The 21,535-nt window shown below is 29.0% G+C and overlaps 1 protein-coding gene and 1 non-coding gene across 4 annotated transcripts; one reads left to right on the top strand and one right to left on the bottom strand.

Annotated features, from left to right (window-relative positions):
- Positions 1 to 1,162: 1,162 nt before the first annotated feature.
- On the bottom strand, positions 1,163 to 16,294 carry LOC7469204 (pathogen-related protein). Of its 3 annotated transcripts, none has more exons than XM_052453425.1 (4): positions 16,059 to 16,284; positions 2,026 to 2,158; positions 1,644 to 1,945; positions 1,163 to 1,556 (listed from the first exon to the last, which is right to left on the bottom strand). In XM_052453425.1, exons 1-4 carry the CDS (start codon positions 16,194 to 16,196, stop codon positions 1,413 to 1,415), a joined length of 717 nt encoding a protein of 238 aa, XP_052309385.1. In that variant the 5' UTR covers positions 16,197 to 16,284; the 3' UTR covers positions 1,163 to 1,412. The 3 variants fall into 3 exon arrangements, with proteins under 3 accessions (XP_052309385.1, XP_002306682.3, XP_002306681.2); XM_002306646.4 differs by lacking the exon at positions 16,059 to 16,284 and adding an exon at positions 2,244 to 2,488; XM_002306645.4 differs by lacking the exons at positions 1,163 to 1,556; positions 1,644 to 1,945; positions 2,026 to 2,158 and adding exons at positions 15,005 to 15,356; positions 15,445 to 15,746; positions 15,827 to 15,959 and having other exon boundaries at positions 16,059 to 16,294.
- Positions 6,734 to 6,840, top strand: LOC112327747 (small nucleolar RNA R71). Its single transcript, XR_002982169.1, has one exon. It is a non-coding gene; the product is annotated as a small nucleolar RNA R71 (small nucleolar RNA).
- Positions 16,295 to 21,535: the final 5,241 nt, after the last annotated feature.

The raw sequence follows: 21,535 nt of genomic DNA, 5'->3' as shown, positions 1-21,535 counted from the left end.
ACAGTGCAGCATGGTGCAGCGTTGTTACCCGCGCAAGAAGCAGCTCCTACCTGCTTTCCTTTTCCATGCGTTTCAAATGCAAAATTTCATGGGACCCATGAACAGTAACCTATGTTTTTTTTGTTACCAAACATTGTTGCATCTATGTTTTGCTTAAAACGCAGACGCAACTTCTTAGACAAACACTATCTTTATCTTACCTGAAAAGGTAGATCGAGCTCGATTTAGATATTTTTCATCGTGCTGATTTTTTTTGTTGGGTTGTTTTGGGGAGCTTTGCGGTTATTAGGTAACCGTTCAGGGAGGTTTTTATTTTTATTTTTTTGTGAAAATTGGTTTAAAATGTATTTTCAACCCAAAAATCCCTATCCCCCTATTTTTTCAGCAACCATAGTGGTGGTTGAATTTTGGGTTGGTGCCTAGTTTATTACGTATCATTTGTTTCTTATTTAAAAAAAAAATAAAAATAAAGGGTGAATGATAGGTCATCTGCTGCTTAAAAAAGAAAAAAAAATTAAGAATGGCCCAAATGCGCGTGCTTGCCTAAGGCCCAAGTGCTTAACTCGGCCTTCTTGTTTTTTTTTATTCAATTTCATCTTTCAATATTAGATTGATTTTGAATTGATCATCATATTTTGTTATCATATCATTAAATTAAAAAAAAATATTATTGAACCCAATAGAATTCATGATCCTGGTTACGAGTTTGGTGAGTTAACCTAGTTCAATTTAATGTCCTTGTCTCAATGTGATTTTTTTTAATCTAAATTTTACTGATCATTTGGTTGTCTTTGAAATCTATGTTAGGTAAGAAATCAAGTTGAGAGTTTTTAAGTTTGATTTAATAGACTAAATTTAATAATAATATCAAAAAAATTACTTGGAGATTTTTTAAGTTAAATAAAATTTCCACATAGCGAGAGTAGTCATCTAAGTCATATACTAATTAGCGTGACACGGAATGAAAGTGATGGGCACATGGAAATTTCTGTAAACCTGCTGATTATACATGGGCAGTGTGTAACAGCTCAGGGGAATCCCATACAAAAGATTAATAAAGCATGCGTTCATGCACCTAGTCTGTGATGTGCACACTTTAATGCCATGAGCTACTGATTAGCTCATCCTTCTGAATTTCGTTCTATTATCCTTGGGAAGAGAATTGCAAAACTAACTTTCCTTGTTTATTCAATAGTAAAACTGTTTGCTTTTCTGAGAAGTAAAATTTTATTTTTCATCATGCATTTGGATGGAACAGCCTATCACACATTAACACTGCTGAGAATCTATTACAGAGAGAAAAAGGGAGTGACATCTCAAAAGGTTTGTGCTTATATTATAGAGGAAACTAGAGTGCCGCATCCGGGAAACCATCGTAGTCATTCATTTTTATCACCACTGCAATCGTTTGGCTACCCTGTGCCCCTCAAGAAAGGGCAGGTTGAAGCTGCCTCTGCTGTTGAGCCGTCCAAGGTAGCACCTTTCATAAGACCTCCAAGCAGTTCTCCACGGTCAATAAAGAACTCTACCTTCACAACCTTCATGTGTTCATCCACCTGGTTTGCCAGGAAAAACAAACTAGTTTCACGTAGAAAAACCAGAAAATGAATAAAGAATACGGCCAAGATGAGAGTCAGATGTACCTCAAAAATAGACATTCCATAGAGTTCTACTATTTCCCCAGTTGCAGCATGGCCCTTGAACGGACCTTCCATGTAACCCCAGTGCCTGAACTTGTACACAATCACCGGTGGCCCTGAATAAACTTGGAGAACCTCCAAAGCAAGCCCACGAGGGAATGCTGTTGTAAAAGCCACATGAGATGAATCCACAGTTTCTTCAGCAGGGTTATAAGCCCGGAACTTCTCCGGTAAGGTAGTCTGCAAAAAGGTGTTGTAGCCTCCGCCAAGTTTGCGCTTTTCTTCCAAAGTTACAGGTTTCCTTCCTGAACTCATATAATTAATTGCATGAGTTTATAATTAATTGCGATTTTGCAGCAAGGAAAGAAGACTTGATTGTTATTACCATTTAGGCTAAAAGTATAGTTCTTGGGATCAACTGATTTATAATCATCAAAGCATGTCTTATGGAACATCTCCATCTCCCATGTCTTTACTAGGTTCTGCACTTTTTCTTCGAGTGATCCAGATGGCCATACCTTACATCAGCAAGTTAACAGAATAGAAATTAACAGCGGATATATATATGATTGCTATGATCAGTCACACAAACAGTTTTAATACCTTAGTCCTGCCTTCTTCAAAGAGTTTGTTGACAATATCATAGTTTGGAGGTGAACCAAACCTCCATTTGGTGTTCTTCTCTCCTTCTCCATACAAGAAAGTACGGTATTTGTCTTCTCTAACGCCTGAAGTTGCCATTAATTTTCAGTGAAGAATATCAGTTGTTGATTAGTCTGAATTTTCGTGGCAAAGAAGGGACCTTATATAGGCCATGACGACCTAAATGCACAGAGAAAAGTCCAGGAGGACGTCGTAGATTTTTTATCTCTATATTCAAGAGATCATGGTGGAATATTTGAACATGTGGAGCACTAAGCAAGCTTGGATGAATTGGTAGGTATCAAACAAAATTAACCTATAAAATTATTATATTAATATTTTAATATAAAAAAATATTAAAAAAAAAGATTAAGGAGATAATTGTCTTCTCCTGCCACTATATGGCCACTGGTCAAGGTTCATGTAACCTACCATATATATGATATCTACATAGTATCATAAAAGACGTGGGGAAACTATTGTAGCTTCCCCACGCCTTTCACTTATTAATATATTATATTATTATATTATATTATATTATATTATAGAATTGTTTTTTTTTTTGTTTTTTTTTAATTTGTTAGTGTTAAATTTTTTTTATTTAGTTATTATATTTTCATGATACGGATCCTGGGTTTGATGGGTTAACCTGGTTTGATGAGTTAACCCGGATTTTTTTTATTTTTAATTAATTGTTTTCGTTTAGTTTAGTTTGTTAATGTTAAATTTCTTTCTATTTAATTATTTGACTTTCATGACACGTATCTTGGGCATGACAAGTTAACTTGGTTTGATGGGTTAACCCAGTTAATTCTGGTAAACTCGTCATTTTTTTTTTCTATTTAGTTATCAAACTTTCATGACGCGAATCTCAGGTTTTACGGGTTAACCTAATTTGAAGGGTTAACCCAATTAATTCTTACTTTTTTTCTTTTTCTTCATTAGTTTTTTTTTCCTGTTGGTTTTTTTCTTTTTAATTAATCTATTTAATTATCACACTTTTATGACACGACCTTATAGCCAGACCCACATCCAATATTCTCGGGTCCGGTGTTACAGTCAGGCTCACTTAAACTTGGGTCATGCAAGTTTAATGTTATTATTAATATTATAAATATTACTTTTAGGTCAGGCGTTGCAGCTAAACTCAAAATTCTTAGGCATAACTTTGTAGAAAAACCTAATACTTTTAAATCTAAGTTTTTTTTATATATTTTTTATGCAAAAAAAAAGACCCGCAACATCGCTAGATAATGTAACTATATATATAAAAGACCGTAGACACCACTTTAGCCCGTGGAGATTTTTCTCACTATTTTTCTCAGCGACTCCTACTTGGCGGCATAAAACATTTTTTCAAAATTAATTCTCACGTTTCAACAATTAAATACAAACTTTTTTATTTAAATATTAATTGTGATGTTTTAAATCAATAATACCTCACATTCTAAAAAATTAAAACCCAAAAACAATTTGGGCATGACTGATCAATCATACTCAATGAATCAACAAAAAAATAAATTTCTATTAATCCAAACCCAAATCGAACTTTAGTCCATACATGTGATTTAAGCTTAAAATTCATTTTCTTTTAAAAAATTTGATATCCTATTAGCCTAATTTAAATTTCTTAATGCATTACTATATAAACCAGTAGAAAGCTTTGTAATCTTCAATGTGGGTATAAGAATTTTTTGGTTTTATAATTTTTTAATCGATAATTATTTGAAATTAATTTTTTATTCATTTATAATTAATTTTAGACATATTAAAGTTTTATATTAAAATACTTGTATTGAAGAAATTTTTTTAATAAAACCTTAACCCTAAACACGAGTATATTTTATTTTTAATTTGACCTCAAGTGTATTTATTAATTATTTTTTAAACTAATTTCAAAAAAAAAACAAAATCGTGCACCAGTGCATATTTGAACTTGTTAAAATGTGCTGCCAAAAAAGAGCTTGGGGTGTACTAATTTTCTTGCTGCTCCTCACAAAATAGAGAATCTTAGACTTGAATGTTTTGAATGTCTCTCATTTTTTTTTATGGGAAAACGTTTCACGAGCTCGACTAAACATTTAATATTTGTAAAATTCCTTGCTACGTACACCAAGGAAATTTATAGGAAATTTCCTTGCAACTTCAGTGGTATTTTTCTTCGCCAAAGAACTTCATTCAACTTCTTATAGCTGTCAAATCATGTAGAGGAGCAGAGAAGATTAAAAGCAGCTTGATAGATAACACAAGTCGTTTTTAATGTAAAGATTACGATTGATTAATATTAAATTAAATTTTTTTATTTATAAATATATTAAAATAATATTATTATTTTTTTATATTATCACATCAAAACAATCCAAAAAATAATTTAAAAAATATTAATTTTTTTTATCTAGAAGTGTTTGGGCTGTATTCAAAACCTACCATTTTATGTAATTCCCAGATATGTAATGTAATAATTATAATAATCCATTAAGTAGCTAAAATAGCAGGTTCATTCAATAAGTCTACTCTAATCCGATCATCCAAACTTGTAGAGCGCACATTTTCCATACTAGATTTTTGAACTTCAAAATCTAGTATGGTTGACTTTTCTTCCTTATACTTGATTAATCTTGGGGGTGGTCAAATATTCTGCGATTTTCCCAGCATGTTTTAACTTGTTAAAGTGTGCTGCCAAAAAGGACTTATTGAGTGTACTAATTTTCTTGCTGCTGCTCACAATATAAATATCGGATTTTCTAATAATATGAGGTTTAGTAAAATACGAGTTAGTCATTGAGAATCTTAGACTTGAATGTTTTGATGTGTCTTTAGTTGTCATAACTTATTTTTAACCTATAATTTTTCTATTTAATTTTATTTTTATGATGATATAATAATAAAAAATAATAATAATTTAGAGAGTGAAATAAGAAAGATAGAACAATGGACTAAGGTGATCATGGACTAATTAAGAATAATAAGTGGACAATAAGCAATAGAGGAAAATAAAAATAAATAAGAGAATCGAGCAAAATTATAAAATTATAGAAAATAGATCTTGCTACACATTAAGAAGATGAAATTTAATTAATTAAGAATTCATAATCAAGAAAAAAACAATATAATTATCTAACATTAGTTTTTTCAATTTAGTTTCGCATGTTTTATCAAGGATTCCAGACAAATAAATACTAGATATATATTCAGATAAAAAAAGATGGGAGAACATACATAGAAAATAAAGAGAAGAGACTCTTGTAAAGAAAAACCTAAACTAACAACAAAAGGATATAAAGGAATAACAAAAAAAAAAAAAAACATAGCCTTCCAAGTTTTTAGGAAGATAGCCCAGAAAATTCAGCAATAGTAGCAACTTTCCCAACCTTCTATCTCTCATATTTGATGGAGGTGCTTGACAATGCTCATACCAACAAGAAGAGGAAGGATTCATGCATATGAAGGACATATTCACCCGCACACCTGCCTTGTTGGCATGTGAAACGAAGCTTTGAAAGTAAACTTGTCGTATGAATCATACAATACAAGCGCCGATATTATTTTTTTTTCCAACATTGTTTCTCCTCATTCTAGCCTCTTCGATCTAGTTCTAGAAGATTCTCACGACTCTTAAAGGTCAATTTTGAACCCACAATGTATGATTTACTTGTTTTTAGAACTATTTGTGGTATATTTGTTTAGTTTTAATTCATGACTACATAGTTGAATATTGTCGTTATTTATTTTGTTTTGAGTAATTTGTGAGGCTTGAATTAGTTTTTTTTTTTTTTTGTTTTATTACATTTGTTTACATTAATTGAGTTGTATTCAATAATTTTTAATGTGTGAACGAATTTCATTTTTTTACGTGTGAACATATTTATGGGATTGTGCTGAGACTTGTGTTTAATAACAAAGTGTTCATTTTCTTTTATTCAAGAACCCAACCTAAGATTAAGCTACCTATTATTGTCTTCTATCTTTGGGTGTTGACTATCGAGTAATAGAATTTGTAGGTACACATTCGTGTTTCTTTGTATATTATTTTGGTATTTTTATTCATTGTGGCGTATTGATCATTATGTAAATAAAAAGCTTCACCCAAGATTAGATGATCCATTCTCAACTACTATCATTGAAGGTTGATTGTCAAATATTTGAATTAGCAAATACACATTCACTTTGGTTGAGCAAAAGGTTTTTCGACTTAGAATTGATACTTGAGTGATTTTCTATATAATGGTCACACATAATATTAATATAAGCAAGTTCAAAAACTTCATGTCTTTCTTTGCAGTACTCTCTCCATATGTCATTGATAGTTATTGGATGTCAATTCTTACAATATTTCATAAGCTACTTTATGACTTTTACTTATTAAAGCTCTTGTAGTTGCTACATCAATCATGGATCTATTTATGGCTCCCAAACCATTATAGAATGTTTAGACTTTAAGCCATGTCAGAAGTTCATGATAAGGACACTTTTGTAATAACTCTTTGTATCTCTCACATGCTTCATGCAAATATTCATTCTCAAATTGAGTAAACGTAGTAATATCATTCCTTAGTTTTGTTGTCTTAGATGAAGGGAATAATTTCCCGAAACATCTTATGTTAACTCATCCCAAGTAGTAATGGCACTAGGTGGTAGAGAATTTAGCCAAACTTTTGCATTTTTTAAGTGAAAAAAAGGAAAAGTCTCAAATTAATAGCATCATTAGTCACTCCATTGTGCTTGAAGAAGTTGCAAGTCTTTAGAAAAATTATGATATGAACATTAGGATCTTCTTGCAACGACCCCCTAAATCGAACAGTTTGTTATATCATTTGAATTATCATCGGCTTAATCTCAAAATTATTAGCTTGTATAGTCAGCCTCCTTATGCTAGATGCAGCCCTATTAACCACAAGCATAGAGTAGTCCCTCAAAACCCTATCCACCTCTTCGTGTTTCTAATCTATCATCATAGTGATGGCAGATGTTGTGACTTTTTGCTTCTTCTTTTTATTAATCTAACATAAAGTTCTCTCAATCTTAGGATCAAAAAATATAGGCTCTAATGGTTTAGATCGGTGTATACACTTTTAAATCCTGAAATGAAAATAAAAGAAAAGCAAAACTAAAATCGAATAAAAAAATATAGGCTATAATGGTTTAGATCAGTGTCTACCCTTCTTTTTAATCTATGATATCTCTACACGAGTTTAAAAGCACATAAACACATTAATCTAAAATATTTCATGAAAACAATCGCACAAATCACATTAGGGCATCTCTATCTTTCATTCAATTTGTGGCATACTTCATAAAAAAGCAAATAACATACATAATTTCTTGATATCAACATGTAAAACAATTTATTCAATTAATGAATAATCTTTCAAAAGCATTAGATAAAATGATGCACACTCAACAATGTTTGATAAAAACTTCAATAACATAAAAAAGAAATTCAAGAATGTCATTGAGAGGCTACATCGAAGCCTTATCAATAATATTAGTTCATAATCAGATTATTAAAAATCAAAATATCTATAGAATTCATGGTGATATATATAATAAGATTCTTTGGTTAAATTGAATTTCTCAATCATTGACAAAGTTTAATTCAATATTATTCTTTCTCCCCTTGCATCCAAGGCTTTTGGTGGTAGAAAACCCTTCTTCTATAAGCTATGATCAAGTTAAATTCCTTTGTCTCCCTCTTATTTTGGTCAAAAATCTCCTTTAACTTGTTTCTTGATTATTATTTTTTTCAAAAATTGACAGATTCTTCTGACCTCCTAAAGTTTTAGGTCTTTGTTTTAAATTTTTTTTGAAACTATGATAGCTTAATTTGGATATGTGTAGAGAAAGCCATGCCTAGTTTACCAAAATTTGCTTCTAAAGTTTCTAATAAGGAAATTTTTGTATTCTGAAATTTTACTTTTCTCATTCCTTTCTTTTCCAAAAAGTAAACAATCAATCAGACCTTTTCAAGATAAATTTATTCATTTAATTGGCTTTTAAATAGGCTACATCAATATCATGAGTCTCAATTTAAATCTATAATTCAAAGATTGAATATCGAGATTTCACTTCAAAATGAATGATTATATGAATTTATTTCTTCCCCCATAAATAAACTAGCATAAAATTAAAAGTAAAAGTAGGTTAAGAAATCATAGAAAAATCAAGCATATCAATTTCCTTTACTTTTTATTCAAAAAACATGCTGCTAATGAAAAACAAATGTGTTTTTCAAACAAAATATTGCATGAGTAATAAAAGAATAATTTGTCTAGCAAAACATGTATTTTTTTCTCTATTATTTAATGGGAAAAAAAAACCTCGTAACCATCACTTGTTCAGTAATAGAGAACCCAAAAGATGATCCATGAACGAAAAAGTTGAAGCTTTATTAACATGACTCTTCGGAAAAACATTTGAGGCTTTTTTCTACCTTTAATTTGAATCTTGGTCTTGTTAATTCGGATGTTTTATTGTTAATGGTTTCTTCCTAACTGAAATGTTAAAAATTGGGCAATATTATGTCTTTAATTGCAGATCTCCAAGAGGGAAAGGGATCAAGCCTCGTACTCATTCGACTATGTCCTTACTCTCTGTAAATTTATAGACATCTTCAAGGTACTTTATCAATGCCAGTACTGTACCATACTTTAAATTAATGAAAACATGCAAATTTACTTGTTGATTTTACTCGTTTAGAGAGGTTGTCCAAGGTGATTATAAAAGGTCTTGCTAGCAAATTTTATGCGCATGTACCAATAAACCTCAAGCTAATTTTATCATAAAATCAAACCTTCTATATAGTTTTATCCAGACCAACTAATCCAAAGTTTTCCATAAAAATATCATTTGAAGAAATGTGGAACATTGAAAGGTATATTGCCGTGGTAAATTCCATGTAATTAATTAATACCTTGAAGAGCATGTAAGGAGTTCGTGTAAGGAAACTCAAAGATATCGGCATGTCATGGCTCCAAATATATAGCAAAAGCACCTTGACACAACAAAAATGTTGGCAAATCATTTGAAGAAGTGGGTGATCAACGGTATTTTTTTAATATTATTTTTAGTGTTAATTTTAAGATGAATTGATTTGTAAATCAAATGGTTTCTTTCTAATTTGCTTTTACCTATTTTTTATGATTTTAATTTTATTTAAGATTTAAATCAATACCCTAAAAACATTTCATAAACATGAATTGATTTATCTCTTGGAATCGAATTCAATTAAAATTCTAAAAGAAAACAAAACGATGATATTCCCCACTACTATAAGTGATCTCATATTAAAATTATATTGCTATATTCTTCTCGAGAAACAAAAATGTGAAAATCATTAAAAGTAGAACTCATTATCATATTACAACTGATATCTTTTTGAAAATAGGTAGGAAATTATTATTTCGATCCTTGTATTACTAATAGTAACTTAGTTTTTTTTTTAATTTAAAACTTGAAATTTCTAATCCTAAGTAAGGTTACCATGACGACACTTCATATTTAAAGATTTGAAGCTCATTGCCTCGACAAACTATATACCCATGCTTTCTTACTAAACCTTTGATAAGTGAATCCCATATATTTTAATTTAATCTTATATAATAAACATTTTATTACCATCACGACACTTCATCTTTAAAGGTTTCAAGACAAACAAATTACTGTATCCAGTTTGAGAAGGAGTTATACTAAGAAAAGACAATCTATTAAAAAATGGTCATTATTACTCTGAAAAATTAAAAATAACTTAAAGAGTGGTTAAATTGGATAGTAGAATAAGTTACATTTTGGGCTGTAAGAAAAATGAGTCTCGGCTTCCAGTTAATAACAGATGGAGTCCATGAGCGGTAAAGCATTTATCGACAACAGCGCTGTTAATTTAAATTCAAAGCGATTTTTATTTAAAGATATATTAAGATAATATTTTTTTTATTTTTTTATTTTTATCATTTAATATTAAAACTATTTAAAAACAAAAAAAATTTAAATAAAAAAAATTAAAAAAGTCATTTTCATCTTGAAGACAAAAATTTACTAAGAGTACATTTATATTTGTATTTTAAAAGTATTTTTAAAAATATTCTAAAAATACATTAAAAAATTTACTTTAATATATTTCAAAATCAAAAATATTTTAAAAAACATCTAATATCAAGTATGCTAAAGTTAAAATTAATGAAAAAAATAATTTACTCCTTCATAGAGATTGTTCTAGGTGATTATAAAAGGTCTTGTTTGCAATTTTTCAAGGATAATACCAAAAATCGAGAATCCTTTTATTGGAATTTTGGGGAAAGCATCTTGCAAGACAAAATCAACTTCGTAAAATTGAAAACTGAAAATAATAATTATTATCTAGAAAATAATAAGCTATACTTAAATCTTAAGAAACTATATCATTAAGAATTACAAAACAACTTCGTTACAGGAGGGAAAAAAAAAAAGCAATACGAGTAAAACGGTGAAAAAGAAACCATCATAGTGTATTTTTAAGTTTATAGGTTAAAAAGAGAAGAGAGAAACTCACTATAAAACAACAATAAGAGAAAAAGTTGTGAGCCATTTTCTATTAAGAAACTTGTTGTTCTTGGTGTCAATGAGTTCTATTCGATAAATGGATTCGATTGTGTTTGTTTTGAACCTTTATCTTACCTAAAAAAGTAGATCATGCTCGGTTTAGAGATTTTTTATTCTGCTGATTTTTTGTTTTTTGTTGGGTTGTTTTAGGGAGCTTCGAGGTTATTAGGTAACCTTTGAGGGAGGTTTTTGTTGTTTTTTAAAAAAAATTGTTGAACCCAAAAAACCTTTTGTCCTTATTTTTCAGCAACTATAGTGGTGGTTGAATTCTGAGCTAGTGCCTAGCATGTCGTTTGTTTCTTATTTTTTAAAAAAAAAAATAAAGGGCGAATGATAAGTCATCTGCTCCTTAAGAAAGAAAAAAAATTAATAATGGCCCAAGCATGCGGGCTTGCCCAAGGCCCAAGTGCTTGGCTCGGCCTTTTTGTTGTTTTTTTTGTTTTTTTTTCAATTTTATCCTTCAATATTAGATTGATTTTGAATTGGTCATCATATTTTGTTATCATATCATTAAATTAAAAAATTATAGAACCCAATAGAATTCATGATCAGGGTTACGAGTTTGGTGAGTTAACCCAGGTCAATATAATGTCACCGTCTTAATGAAATTTTTTTTAATCTAAATTTTACTGATCATTCAGTTGCCTTTGAAATCTATGTTAGATAAGAAATCAAGCCTAGAGTATTTAAATTTAATTCGATAGATTAAGTTTAATAACAATATCAAAAAATTCTTAACCACTTATAGATTTTTTTAAAGTTAAATAAAATTGAGCTTCGATATGCAGCATATCGCATAACGCGATATTATTATTATTATTATTATTATTATTATTATTATAAATTGCTCATTTTTTTTTTCCGTTCTTTTTCCTTTTTTATGCCTTTATGGCTTTTTTTTTGCTTTTTTCTTTGTGTTTTTTCCTTTTAATGAATTTTTTTTGTTTTAATTTAGTTTGTTAATGTTAAATTTTATTTTATTTAGTTATCAGACTTTCATGACACGGATCCCGAGTTTGACGGGTTAAACTGGTTTGACGAGTTAACTCGAAATGTTTTTTCTCACTTTTTAATTAATTTTTTTGTGTAGTTAGTTTGTTAATGTTAAATTTCTTTCTATTTAATTATCAGACTTTCATGACACGTCTCCCGGGCTTGACAGGTTAACCCAGTTAATTCTGGGTTAACCAGTAATTTTTTTTTTTATTTAGTTATCAAACTTTCATGACGTGAATCTCAGGTTTGACGAGTTAACCTGATTTGAAAGGTTAACCTAGTTAATTCAGATTTTGTTTTCTTCATTAGTTTTTTCTTCATGTTGGTTTTTTTTCTTTGTTTTTTTCTTTTTAATTAATCTATTTAATTATCACACTTTTATGACACGACCTTGCAGCCAGACCCACATTCAAAGCTCTTGGTTCCGCTGTTGCAACTAGACTCAATTAAACTTGAGTCATGTAAGTTTAATATTATTATTAATATTATAAATATTACTCTTGGGTCAAGCGTTGCAGCTAGACCAAAGACTCTCGGGTATATCTTTGCTGAAAGACCTAACACTCTTAAATCTTAGCATTTTTTGATGTTATTTATGCAAGGAAAAAAAATAACCCGTGGCGTATGCCTTTGTTTTTTTTTTCTTTTTCTTTTTAAGCCCTTTACTGTGGACTGCACAGTGCAGTCCACGGTGAAAAAGCTGATGTCTTTAGTTTTTTTTTTGTCTTTTTGTCTTTTTTAATTATTTTTTTAATTTAGTTTTTTAATATTAAATTTTTTATGTTTAATTATCAGACTTTCATGACATGAATCCTAGGTTTGACGGGTTAACCCAGTTGATTCAGATTTTTTTTCTTTTTCTTCATTAATTTTTTTCTTCCTGTAGGTTTTTTTTCTCTTTGCTTTGTCCTTTTTAATTAATCTTTTTTTTTACTTATATAATAATAATAATAATAATAATAATAATAAATTATTATTATTATTATTATTATTATTATTATTATTATTATTATAACATATACTAAAAGTGCTCAGGGTTTCACTATGCACTGCACAGTGAAACGCTGAGCTGTCTTTTTTTTTGTTTTTAATTTTTTTTTGTTTTTTTTCCTATTTTTATTTAAATCTTTTTCTATTTAGCTATCACACTTTCATGACATGAATCCCAGGTGTGACGGGTTAACCTGATTTGGTGAGTTAACCTAGTTGATTCAGATTGTTTTTCTTTTTCCTCATTATTTTTGTTCTTCCGATTTCATCTTTTTATATTGTATGCGGTCCACGGTGAAAAGGCTGATGCTTTTATTTTTATTTTTATTTTTGATTTTTTTTTCTTTTTATGCCTTTCACGGTGGACTGCACAGTGCAGTCCACGGTGAAAAGGCTGATGCCTTCTTCTTTTTCTTTTTAATTAATTTTTTTATTTAGTTTGTTGATATTAAATTTTTTTCTATTTAGTTATCAGACTTTCATGACACGGATCTCAGGTTTGACGGGTTAACCCAGTTAATTCATATTTTTTTTTCTTCATTAGTTTTTTTCTTCCTGTTGGTTTTTTTTCTTTGTTTTTTTTATTTTTAATTAATCTATTTAATTATTACACTTTTATGACACGACCTTGCAGTCAGACCCACATCCAAGACTATTGGGTTTAGTATTGCGGCTAGACCCATTTAAACTTGGGTCATGTAAGTTTAATGTTATTATTAATATTATAAATATCACTCTTAGATCAGGCGTTGCAGCCAAACCCGAGACTATTGAGTATAGCTTTGTAAAAAAACCTAACACATTTAAATCTTAGCATTTTTTTAATATTTTTATGTAAAAAAATTGACTCGCGACATCGCGCAAGTCATATAGCTAGTCATATACTAATTAGCGTGACACGGAATGGAAGTGATGGGCACATGGGAATTTCTGTAAACCTGCTGATGATTATATATGCATGGGCAATGTGTAACAGCTTAGGGAATCCAATACAAAAGATTAACAAAGCATGCATTAAAGCACCTAGGCCCTATTTGTTTGCTGGAAAGTAATTTTTTTAAAAAAAAGTGAATTTCAGGAAAGTGAATTCCGAGAAAGTGAATTATTTTCTGATGTTTGGTAGTGTAATAGAAAATAAGTTGGAAAACATTTTCTAGTATTTGGTTATGTCATGGAAAATGAGTTGGAAAATAACTTATTAATGTTTTATTTTTCTCAAGTTTATTAAAATAATGAGGAACAAATCTTACAAATTAAGAAGTTGAATGAGGATGAAATTGAAAAAAAGAATATAATTTCATAAATTATTTCAAATAAAATAAATAATAATCAAAATAATAGAGATCAAATCTAAAAAATAAAAAAAATGAAAGATGAAGAAATTAAAATAATAATAATAAACATTTTATAAATTATTTCAAAAAAAATAAGTAACAATCAAAAGAATGAGGACCAAATTTGATAGATAAAAAATTTCAATAAAACAATGATAACAAAAAAGCAAATAACAATTATATATAAAAATGAAGACCAAAGTTAATATAAAAATTAAATTTTAAGAGATGAAATTGAAAAATAAATATTCAAAACAAAATATATATAGCAATCAAAAGTTTGAGGACCAAATTTGATATAATCAGCAAATAATATGACATTTTTAAATTTTTCACAACTTCCGGAAAGTGTTTTTCACCCAAATTTTTCAGGAAAATATTTTTCTGGAAACCAAGCCATATTTTCCTTTGACTGAAAAATGTTTTTCGTTGACCAACTTTTCTAATGTCAAACAAACACAGAAAATTTTAGAAAGTGATTTCCTGAAAAGTGAATTTCGAGAAACAAACATAACCCTATGTGATGTGCACACTTTAATGCCATGAACTACTGATTAGCTCATCCTTCTGAATTTCGTTCTATTATCCTTGAGAAGAGAATTGCAAAACTAATTGAAAGCATTTTCCTGTACTTAAGAGAAATGCCAAGTTTAATGAGGAGTTCACTTTGAATGCTTAAGCATGTAATATCACTGATGTTATTGTTCCAGGTATCAGATTGAAGACTGGATATATTCAAGCACGCATGTATCTATTGTTTCACAGGCATGATCTTGTGTTTTGGGTTGGCTGATTGAATACTCTTTCCTTGTTTATTCAATAGTACTGTTTGCTTTTCTGAGAAGTAAAATTTTATTTTCATCATCCATTTGGATGGAACAGCCTATCACACATTAACACTACTGAGAATCTATTACAGAGAGAAAAAGGGAGTGACATCTCAAAAGGTTTGTGCTTATATTATAGAGGAAACTAGAGTGCCGCATCCGGGAAACCATCGTAGTCATTCATTTTTATCACCACTGCAATCGTTTGGCTACCCTGTGCCCCTCAAGAAAGGGCAGGTTGAAGCTGCCTCTGCTGTTGAGCCGTCCAAGGTAGCACCTTTCATAAGACCTCCAAGCAGTTCTCCACGGTCAATAAAGAACTCTACCTTCACAACCTTCATGTGTTCATCCACCTGGTTTGCCAGGAAAAACAAACTACTTTCACGTAGAAAAACCAGAAAATGAATAAGGAATACGGCCACAGCTGAGAGTCAGATGTACCTCAAAAATAGACATTCCATAGAGTTCTACTAATTCCCCAGTTGCAGCATGGCCCTTGAACGGACCTTCCATGTAACCCCAGTGCCTGAACTTGTACACAATCACCGGTGGCCCTGAATAAACTTGGAGAACCTCCAAAGCAAACCCACGAGGGAATACTGTTGTAAAAGCCACCTGAGCTGAATCCACAGTTTCTTCATCAGGGTTATAGGCCCGGAACTTCTCCGGTAAGGTAGTCTGCAAAAAGGTGTTGTAGCCTCCGCCAAGTTTGCGCGTTTCTTCCAAAGTTACAGGTTTCCTTCCTGAACTCATATAATTAATTGCATGAGTTTATAATTAATTGCGATTTTGCAGCAAGGAAAGAAGACTTGAGTATTATTACCATTTAGGCTAAAAGTATAGTTCTTGGGATCAACTGATTTATAATCATCAAAGCATGTCTTATGGAACATCTCCATCTCCCATGTCTTTACTAGGTTCTGCACTTTTTCTTCGAGTGATCCAGATGGCCATACCTTACATCAGCAAGTTAACAGAATAGAAATTAACAGCGGATATATATATATATATATATATATGATTGCTATGATCAGTCACACAAACAGTTTTAATACCTTAGTCCTGCCTTCTTCAAAGAGTTTGTTGACATCATCATAGTTTGGAGGTGAACCATACCTCCATTTGGTGTTCTTCTCTCCTTCTCCATACAAGAAAGTACGGTATTTGTCTTCTCTAACGCCTGAAGTTGCCATTAATTTTCAGTGAAGAATATCAGTTGTTGATTAGTCTGAATTTTCGTGGCAAAGAAGGGACCTTATATAGGCCATGACGACCTAAATGCACAGAGAAAAGTCAAGGAGGACGTCGTAGATTTTTTATCTCTAGATTCAAGAGATCATGTTGGAATATTTGAACATGTGGAGCACTAAGCGAGCTTGGATGAATTGGTAGCTATCAAACAAAATTAACCTATAAAATTATTATATTAATATTTTAATATAAAAAAATATTAAAAAAACGATTAAGGAGATAATTGTCTTCTCCTGCCACTTTATGGCCACTGGTCAAGGTTCATGTAACCTACCATATATATGATATCTACATCGTATCAATCTAACTAGCTTTGATATCCGCGCGATGTCACGAGTCATTTTTTTTACATATAAAATATTAAAAAACAATAAAAATTTAAAAATTTTGGGTTTTTCTGCAAAGTTATACCCAAAAAGTTTAAGTGAGTCTGGCTGTAACACCGGACCCAAGAATACTAGATGTGGGTCTGGCTATAAGATCGTGTCATAAAAGTATGATAATTAAATAGATTAATTAAAAAAAATCAACAGGAAGTAAAAAACTAATGAAAAAAAAGAAAAAAAAAACATTGAATTAATTGGGTCAACCTTTTATACCAGGTTATTCCTTAAAACCTGGGATTTGCGTCATGAAAGTTTGATAATTAAATAGAAAAAAAATGACGGGTTTACCTAGAATTAACCGGGTTAACCCATCAAACCAAGTTAACCCGTCAAGCCCAGGATACGTGTCATGAAAGTATGAAAGTCTGATAATTAAATAGAAAGAAAATTAACTTTAACAAACTAACCTAAATGAAAAAAATAACTTGTCAAATCAGGTTAACCCATCAAACCCGAGATTCGTATCATGAAAATCTGATAACTAAATAAAAAAAATTAACATTAACAAACTAAATCAAACAAAAAATATTCATTAAAAAAAATAAAAAGAAAAAAAAAAGAAAAAAACAGTTATGTAATATAATACAATACAATAATAATTATTATTATAATTATAATGAAAAAAAGTGGGGAAAATTTAAAAAAAAAAGTAGGGAAAGCTAAAGCTAAAGCTAAATTCTCAACCAACTCAATATTGAAAAAATAAATTTAACAAAGATAATTTAAAAAAAAAACATGTGGGGGAAACATTGTAACTAAACAAAAACCATGTAAGGGAAATACTGTAGTAATCCATAGTATGATAACTAAATAGAAAAAAAATTAATTAAAAATAATAAAAAAACAAAAACAAACAAAAGACATAAGCCTGTTACTAATGAGGAAAAAGAAAAAAAATCTGAATCAACTGAGTTAACCCGTCAAATCAGGTTAACCCGTCAAACCTGGGATTCGCATCATGAAAGTTTGATAACTAAATAGAAAAAAAAATCGATGGGTCAAACGAAAAAAAATTAACAAACTAAACAAAACGAAAAAAAATGATTAAAAAGGAAAAAAACAAAAAAAAAATTCAGGTCAACTCATTAAATCAGGTTAGCCCGTCAAACCCGAGATCCATGTCATGAAAGTATGATAACTAAATAAAATTTTTTTTTCACATTAACAAACTAAATTAAAAAAAAATTCATTAAAAGAAATAGAAAAAAAAGTGAACATTAACAACCTAAACTAAACGAAAAAAATTAATTAAAAAAAACAAAAACAAACAAAAGACATAAGCATATTACCAATGAGAAAAAAGAAAAAAAATCTGAATCAACTGAGTTAGCCCGTCAAACCAGGTTAACCCGTCAAACCTGAGATTCGCGTCATGAAAGTTTGATAACTAAATAGAAAAAAAAATCGATTGGTCAAACGAAAAAAATTGATTAAAAAGAAAAACATCAAAAAATTTCAAACTAAATTAAACCAAAAACAATTCATTAAAGAAAAATACAAAAAAAAAACCATAGGCGGAAAAAAAAAGGAAAACAAAAACGAAAAAAAAAAAAGAAAAAGTCAAGTGTATCACTGTGTGCACAGTGATACATTTCACTGTGCACACAAAAAACAGAAGCAACAAAAGCGAAAAAAAAAAAAACTGCGGGTTATTTTTTTTATAAAAAATATTTTAAAAAATAAAAATTAAAAAATCTTGGATTTTTCTGCAAAGTTATACCCAAGAATCTTGGGTGGCTGCAACGTCTGACCTAAGAGTAATATTTATAATATTAATAATAAAATTAAACTTACATGACCCAGTAACACCAGACCCAAGAATATTGGATGTGGGTCTGGCTATAAGGTCGTGTAATAAAAGTGTGATAATTAAATAGAGTAATTAAAAAAAACAAAGAAAAAAAATCAACAGAAAGAAAAAAACTAATGAAGAAAAAAAAATTGAATTAATTGGGTTAACCCTTTAAACCAGGTTACCCCGTAAAACCTGAGATTTGCGTCATGAAAGTTTGATAACTAAATAGAAAAAAAAATGACGGGTTTACCCAGAATTAACCGGGTTAACCCATCAAACCAAGTTAACCCGTCAAGCCCAGGATACATGTCATGAAAATCTGATAATTAAATAGAAAGAAAATTAACTTTAACAAACTAAACTAAATGAAAAAAAAATAACTCGTTAAATCAGGTTAACCTATCAAACCCGAGATTCGTATCATGAAAATATGATAATTAAATAAAAAAAAATTAACATTAACAATATAAATCAAACAAAAAAAATTCATTAAAAAAAATTAAAAAGAAAAAACAAAAGAAAAAAACAGTCATATAATATAATACAATATAATAATAATTATAATGAAAAAACGTGGGGAAAGCTAAAGCTAAAGCTAAATTTTCAACCAACTCAATATTAAAAAAATAAATTTAACAAAGATAATTTAAAAAATAAACATTTGGGGGAAACACTGCAGTCAAACAAAAATCATGCAAGGAAAACACTGTAGTAATCCATAGTATTTTTTTTTCTTTTTGAAAAAAGCTACAAAGTTAAGTTCTCAACCAACTTAATATAGAAAAAAAACCGAGATCTGTGTAATAAAAGTATGATAACTAAATTAAAAAAAAATTCACATTAACAAACTAAATTAAACAAAAAAAATTCATTAAAAGAAAAAAAAACACAAAGAAAAAAGCAAAAAAAAAAAACCCCATAGGCAAAACGAAAAAAAAATAAAGAAAAAAATAAAAAAATCAAGTGTTTCACTGTGTGCACAGCGACACATTATATGTAAACAATAGAAGAAACAAAAGCGAGGAAAAAAAAATAAAACTGCTATAGTGAAAAACCCACGCGTTAAAAAAAAACATGTAAAAAAAACAAAAACAAAAAAAAAGAAAAACTGCTACAGAAAAACAAAACCAAAAACGAAAAAAAAAATGCAATAGAAAAAAAAAACGAAAAAAAAAATTGCAAAAAAAAAATGAAAAAAAAATAAAAAAATAAACATGTCGGGGAAACATTGCAACCAAACAAAAATCATGCAAGGGAAAGACTGTAGTAATCCATAATATTTTTTTTTTCTTTTTGAAAAAAGCTACAAAGTTAAGTTTTCAACCAGCTTAATATAGAAAAAAAAACTGAGATTCGTGTAATGAAAATATGATAACTAAATTAAATTTTTTTTTTTACATTAACAAACTAAATTAAACAAAAAAAAATTCATTGAAAGAAAAAAAAACACAAAGAAAAAGGCAAAAAAAAAAAACTCATGGGGAAAATGAAAAAAAAGAAAAAAAAACACAACAAAAAAATCAAGTGTTTCACTGTGTGCACAACGATACATTATATGTAAAAAAACAAAAGAAACAAAAACGAGGAAAAAAAAACAAAACTGCTACTATGAAAAACCTATGCGTTAAAAAAAATATAAAAAAAACAAAAAGAAAAAAACTGCTATAGAAAAACAAAACCAAAAACAAAAAAAAAGTAAGAAAAAAAACGAAAAAACACTGTCCCTAAAAAAAAAAAAAACAAAAGCTTTAGCTACAGTGAATTTCCTACGCATTTTAGTATATTACTTAATAATAGGCATGAAAGCTATATATATATATATATATATATATATATATATATATATATATATATATAAAAGACCGTAGACACCACTTTAGGCAGTGGAGATTTTTCACACTATTTTTCTCAGCCACCCCTTACTCCTACCTGGCGGCATAAAACATTTTTTCAAAATTAATTCTAACGTTTCAACAATTAAATACAAACTTTTTTATTTAAATATAATTAATTGTGATGTCTAAAATCAATAATACCTCACATTCTAAAAAAATTAAAACCCAAAAACAATATGACTGATCAATCATACTCAATGAATCTAGATAGGTATTGTTCATGGATCAACAAAAAAATAAATTTCAATTAATTCAAATCCAAATCGAACTTTAGTCCATACATGTGATTTAAGCTTAAAATTCATTTTCTTTTAAAAATTTTGATATCCTATTAGCCTAATTTAAATTTCTCAATGCATTACTATATAAATCAGTAGAAAGCTTTGTAATCTTTAATGTGGGTATAAGAATTTTTTGGTTTTATAATTTTTTAATCGATAATTATTTGAAATTAATTTTTTATTCATTTATAACTAATTTTAGACATATTAAAGTTTTATATTAAAATACTTGTATTGAAGAAATTTTTTTAATAAAACCTTAACCCTAAATACGAGTATATTTTATTTTTAATTTGACCTCAAGTGTATTTATTAATTATTTTTTAAACTAATTTCAAAAAAACAAAATCGTGCACCAGTACTGCATATTTGAACTTGTTAAAATGTGCTGCCAAAAAAGAGCTTGGGGTGTACTAATTTTCTTGCTGCTCCTCACAAAATAGAGAATCTTAGACTTGAATGTTTTGAATGTCTCTCATTTTGTTTTATGGGAAAACGTTCACGAGCTCGACTAAACATTTAATATTTGTAAAATTCATTGCTACGTACTCCAAGGAAATTTACCATAGGAAATTTCCTCGCAACTTCAGTGGTATTTTTCTTCGCCGAAGAACTTCATTCAACTTCTTAAAGCTGTCAAATCATGTAGAGGAGCAGAGAAGATTGAAAGCAGCTTGATAGATGACACAAGTCGTTTTTAATGTAAAGATAAGGATTGATTAATATTAAATTAAATTTTTTTATTTATAAATATATTAAAATAATATTTCTTTTATTTTTAATTTTATCACATTAAAACAATCTAAAAAATAATTTAAAAAATATCAATTTTTTTTTGTCTTGCAGTGTTCAAAACCTACCATCTTATGTAATTTACTAATTATAATAATCCATTTAAGTTGCTAATTATCCCTAATCCAATCA

The sequence above is a fragment of the Populus trichocarpa genome, chromosome 5 (assembly GCF_000002775.5).
Source record: "Populus trichocarpa isolate Nisqually-1 chromosome 5, P.trichocarpa_v4.1, whole genome shotgun sequence".
Taxonomy (NCBI): Eukaryota; Viridiplantae; Streptophyta; class Magnoliopsida; order Malpighiales; family Salicaceae; genus Populus; species Populus trichocarpa.
The sequence above is the reverse complement of the archived record's forward strand: the minus strand, read 5'-3'. Positions and strand labels throughout refer to the sequence as shown.

What these genes read in the sequence shown, in the direction of transcription:
- LOC7469204 (XM_002306645.4), bottom strand. Translation starts at nt 16,196, where the DNA reads ATGGCAACTTCAGGCGTTAGAGAAGACAAATACCGTACTTTCTTGTAT. An exon ending in CTATACTTTTAGCCTAAATG is followed by an intron (nt 15,747 to 15,826) that starts GTAATAATACTC and finishes ATATGAGTTCAG; the next exon opens with GAAGGAAACCTGTAACTTTG. An exon ending in ATGGAATGTCTATTTTTGAG is followed by an intron (nt 15,357 to 15,444) that starts GTACATCTGACT and finishes CTGGCAAACCAG; the next exon opens with GTGGATGAACACATGAAGGT.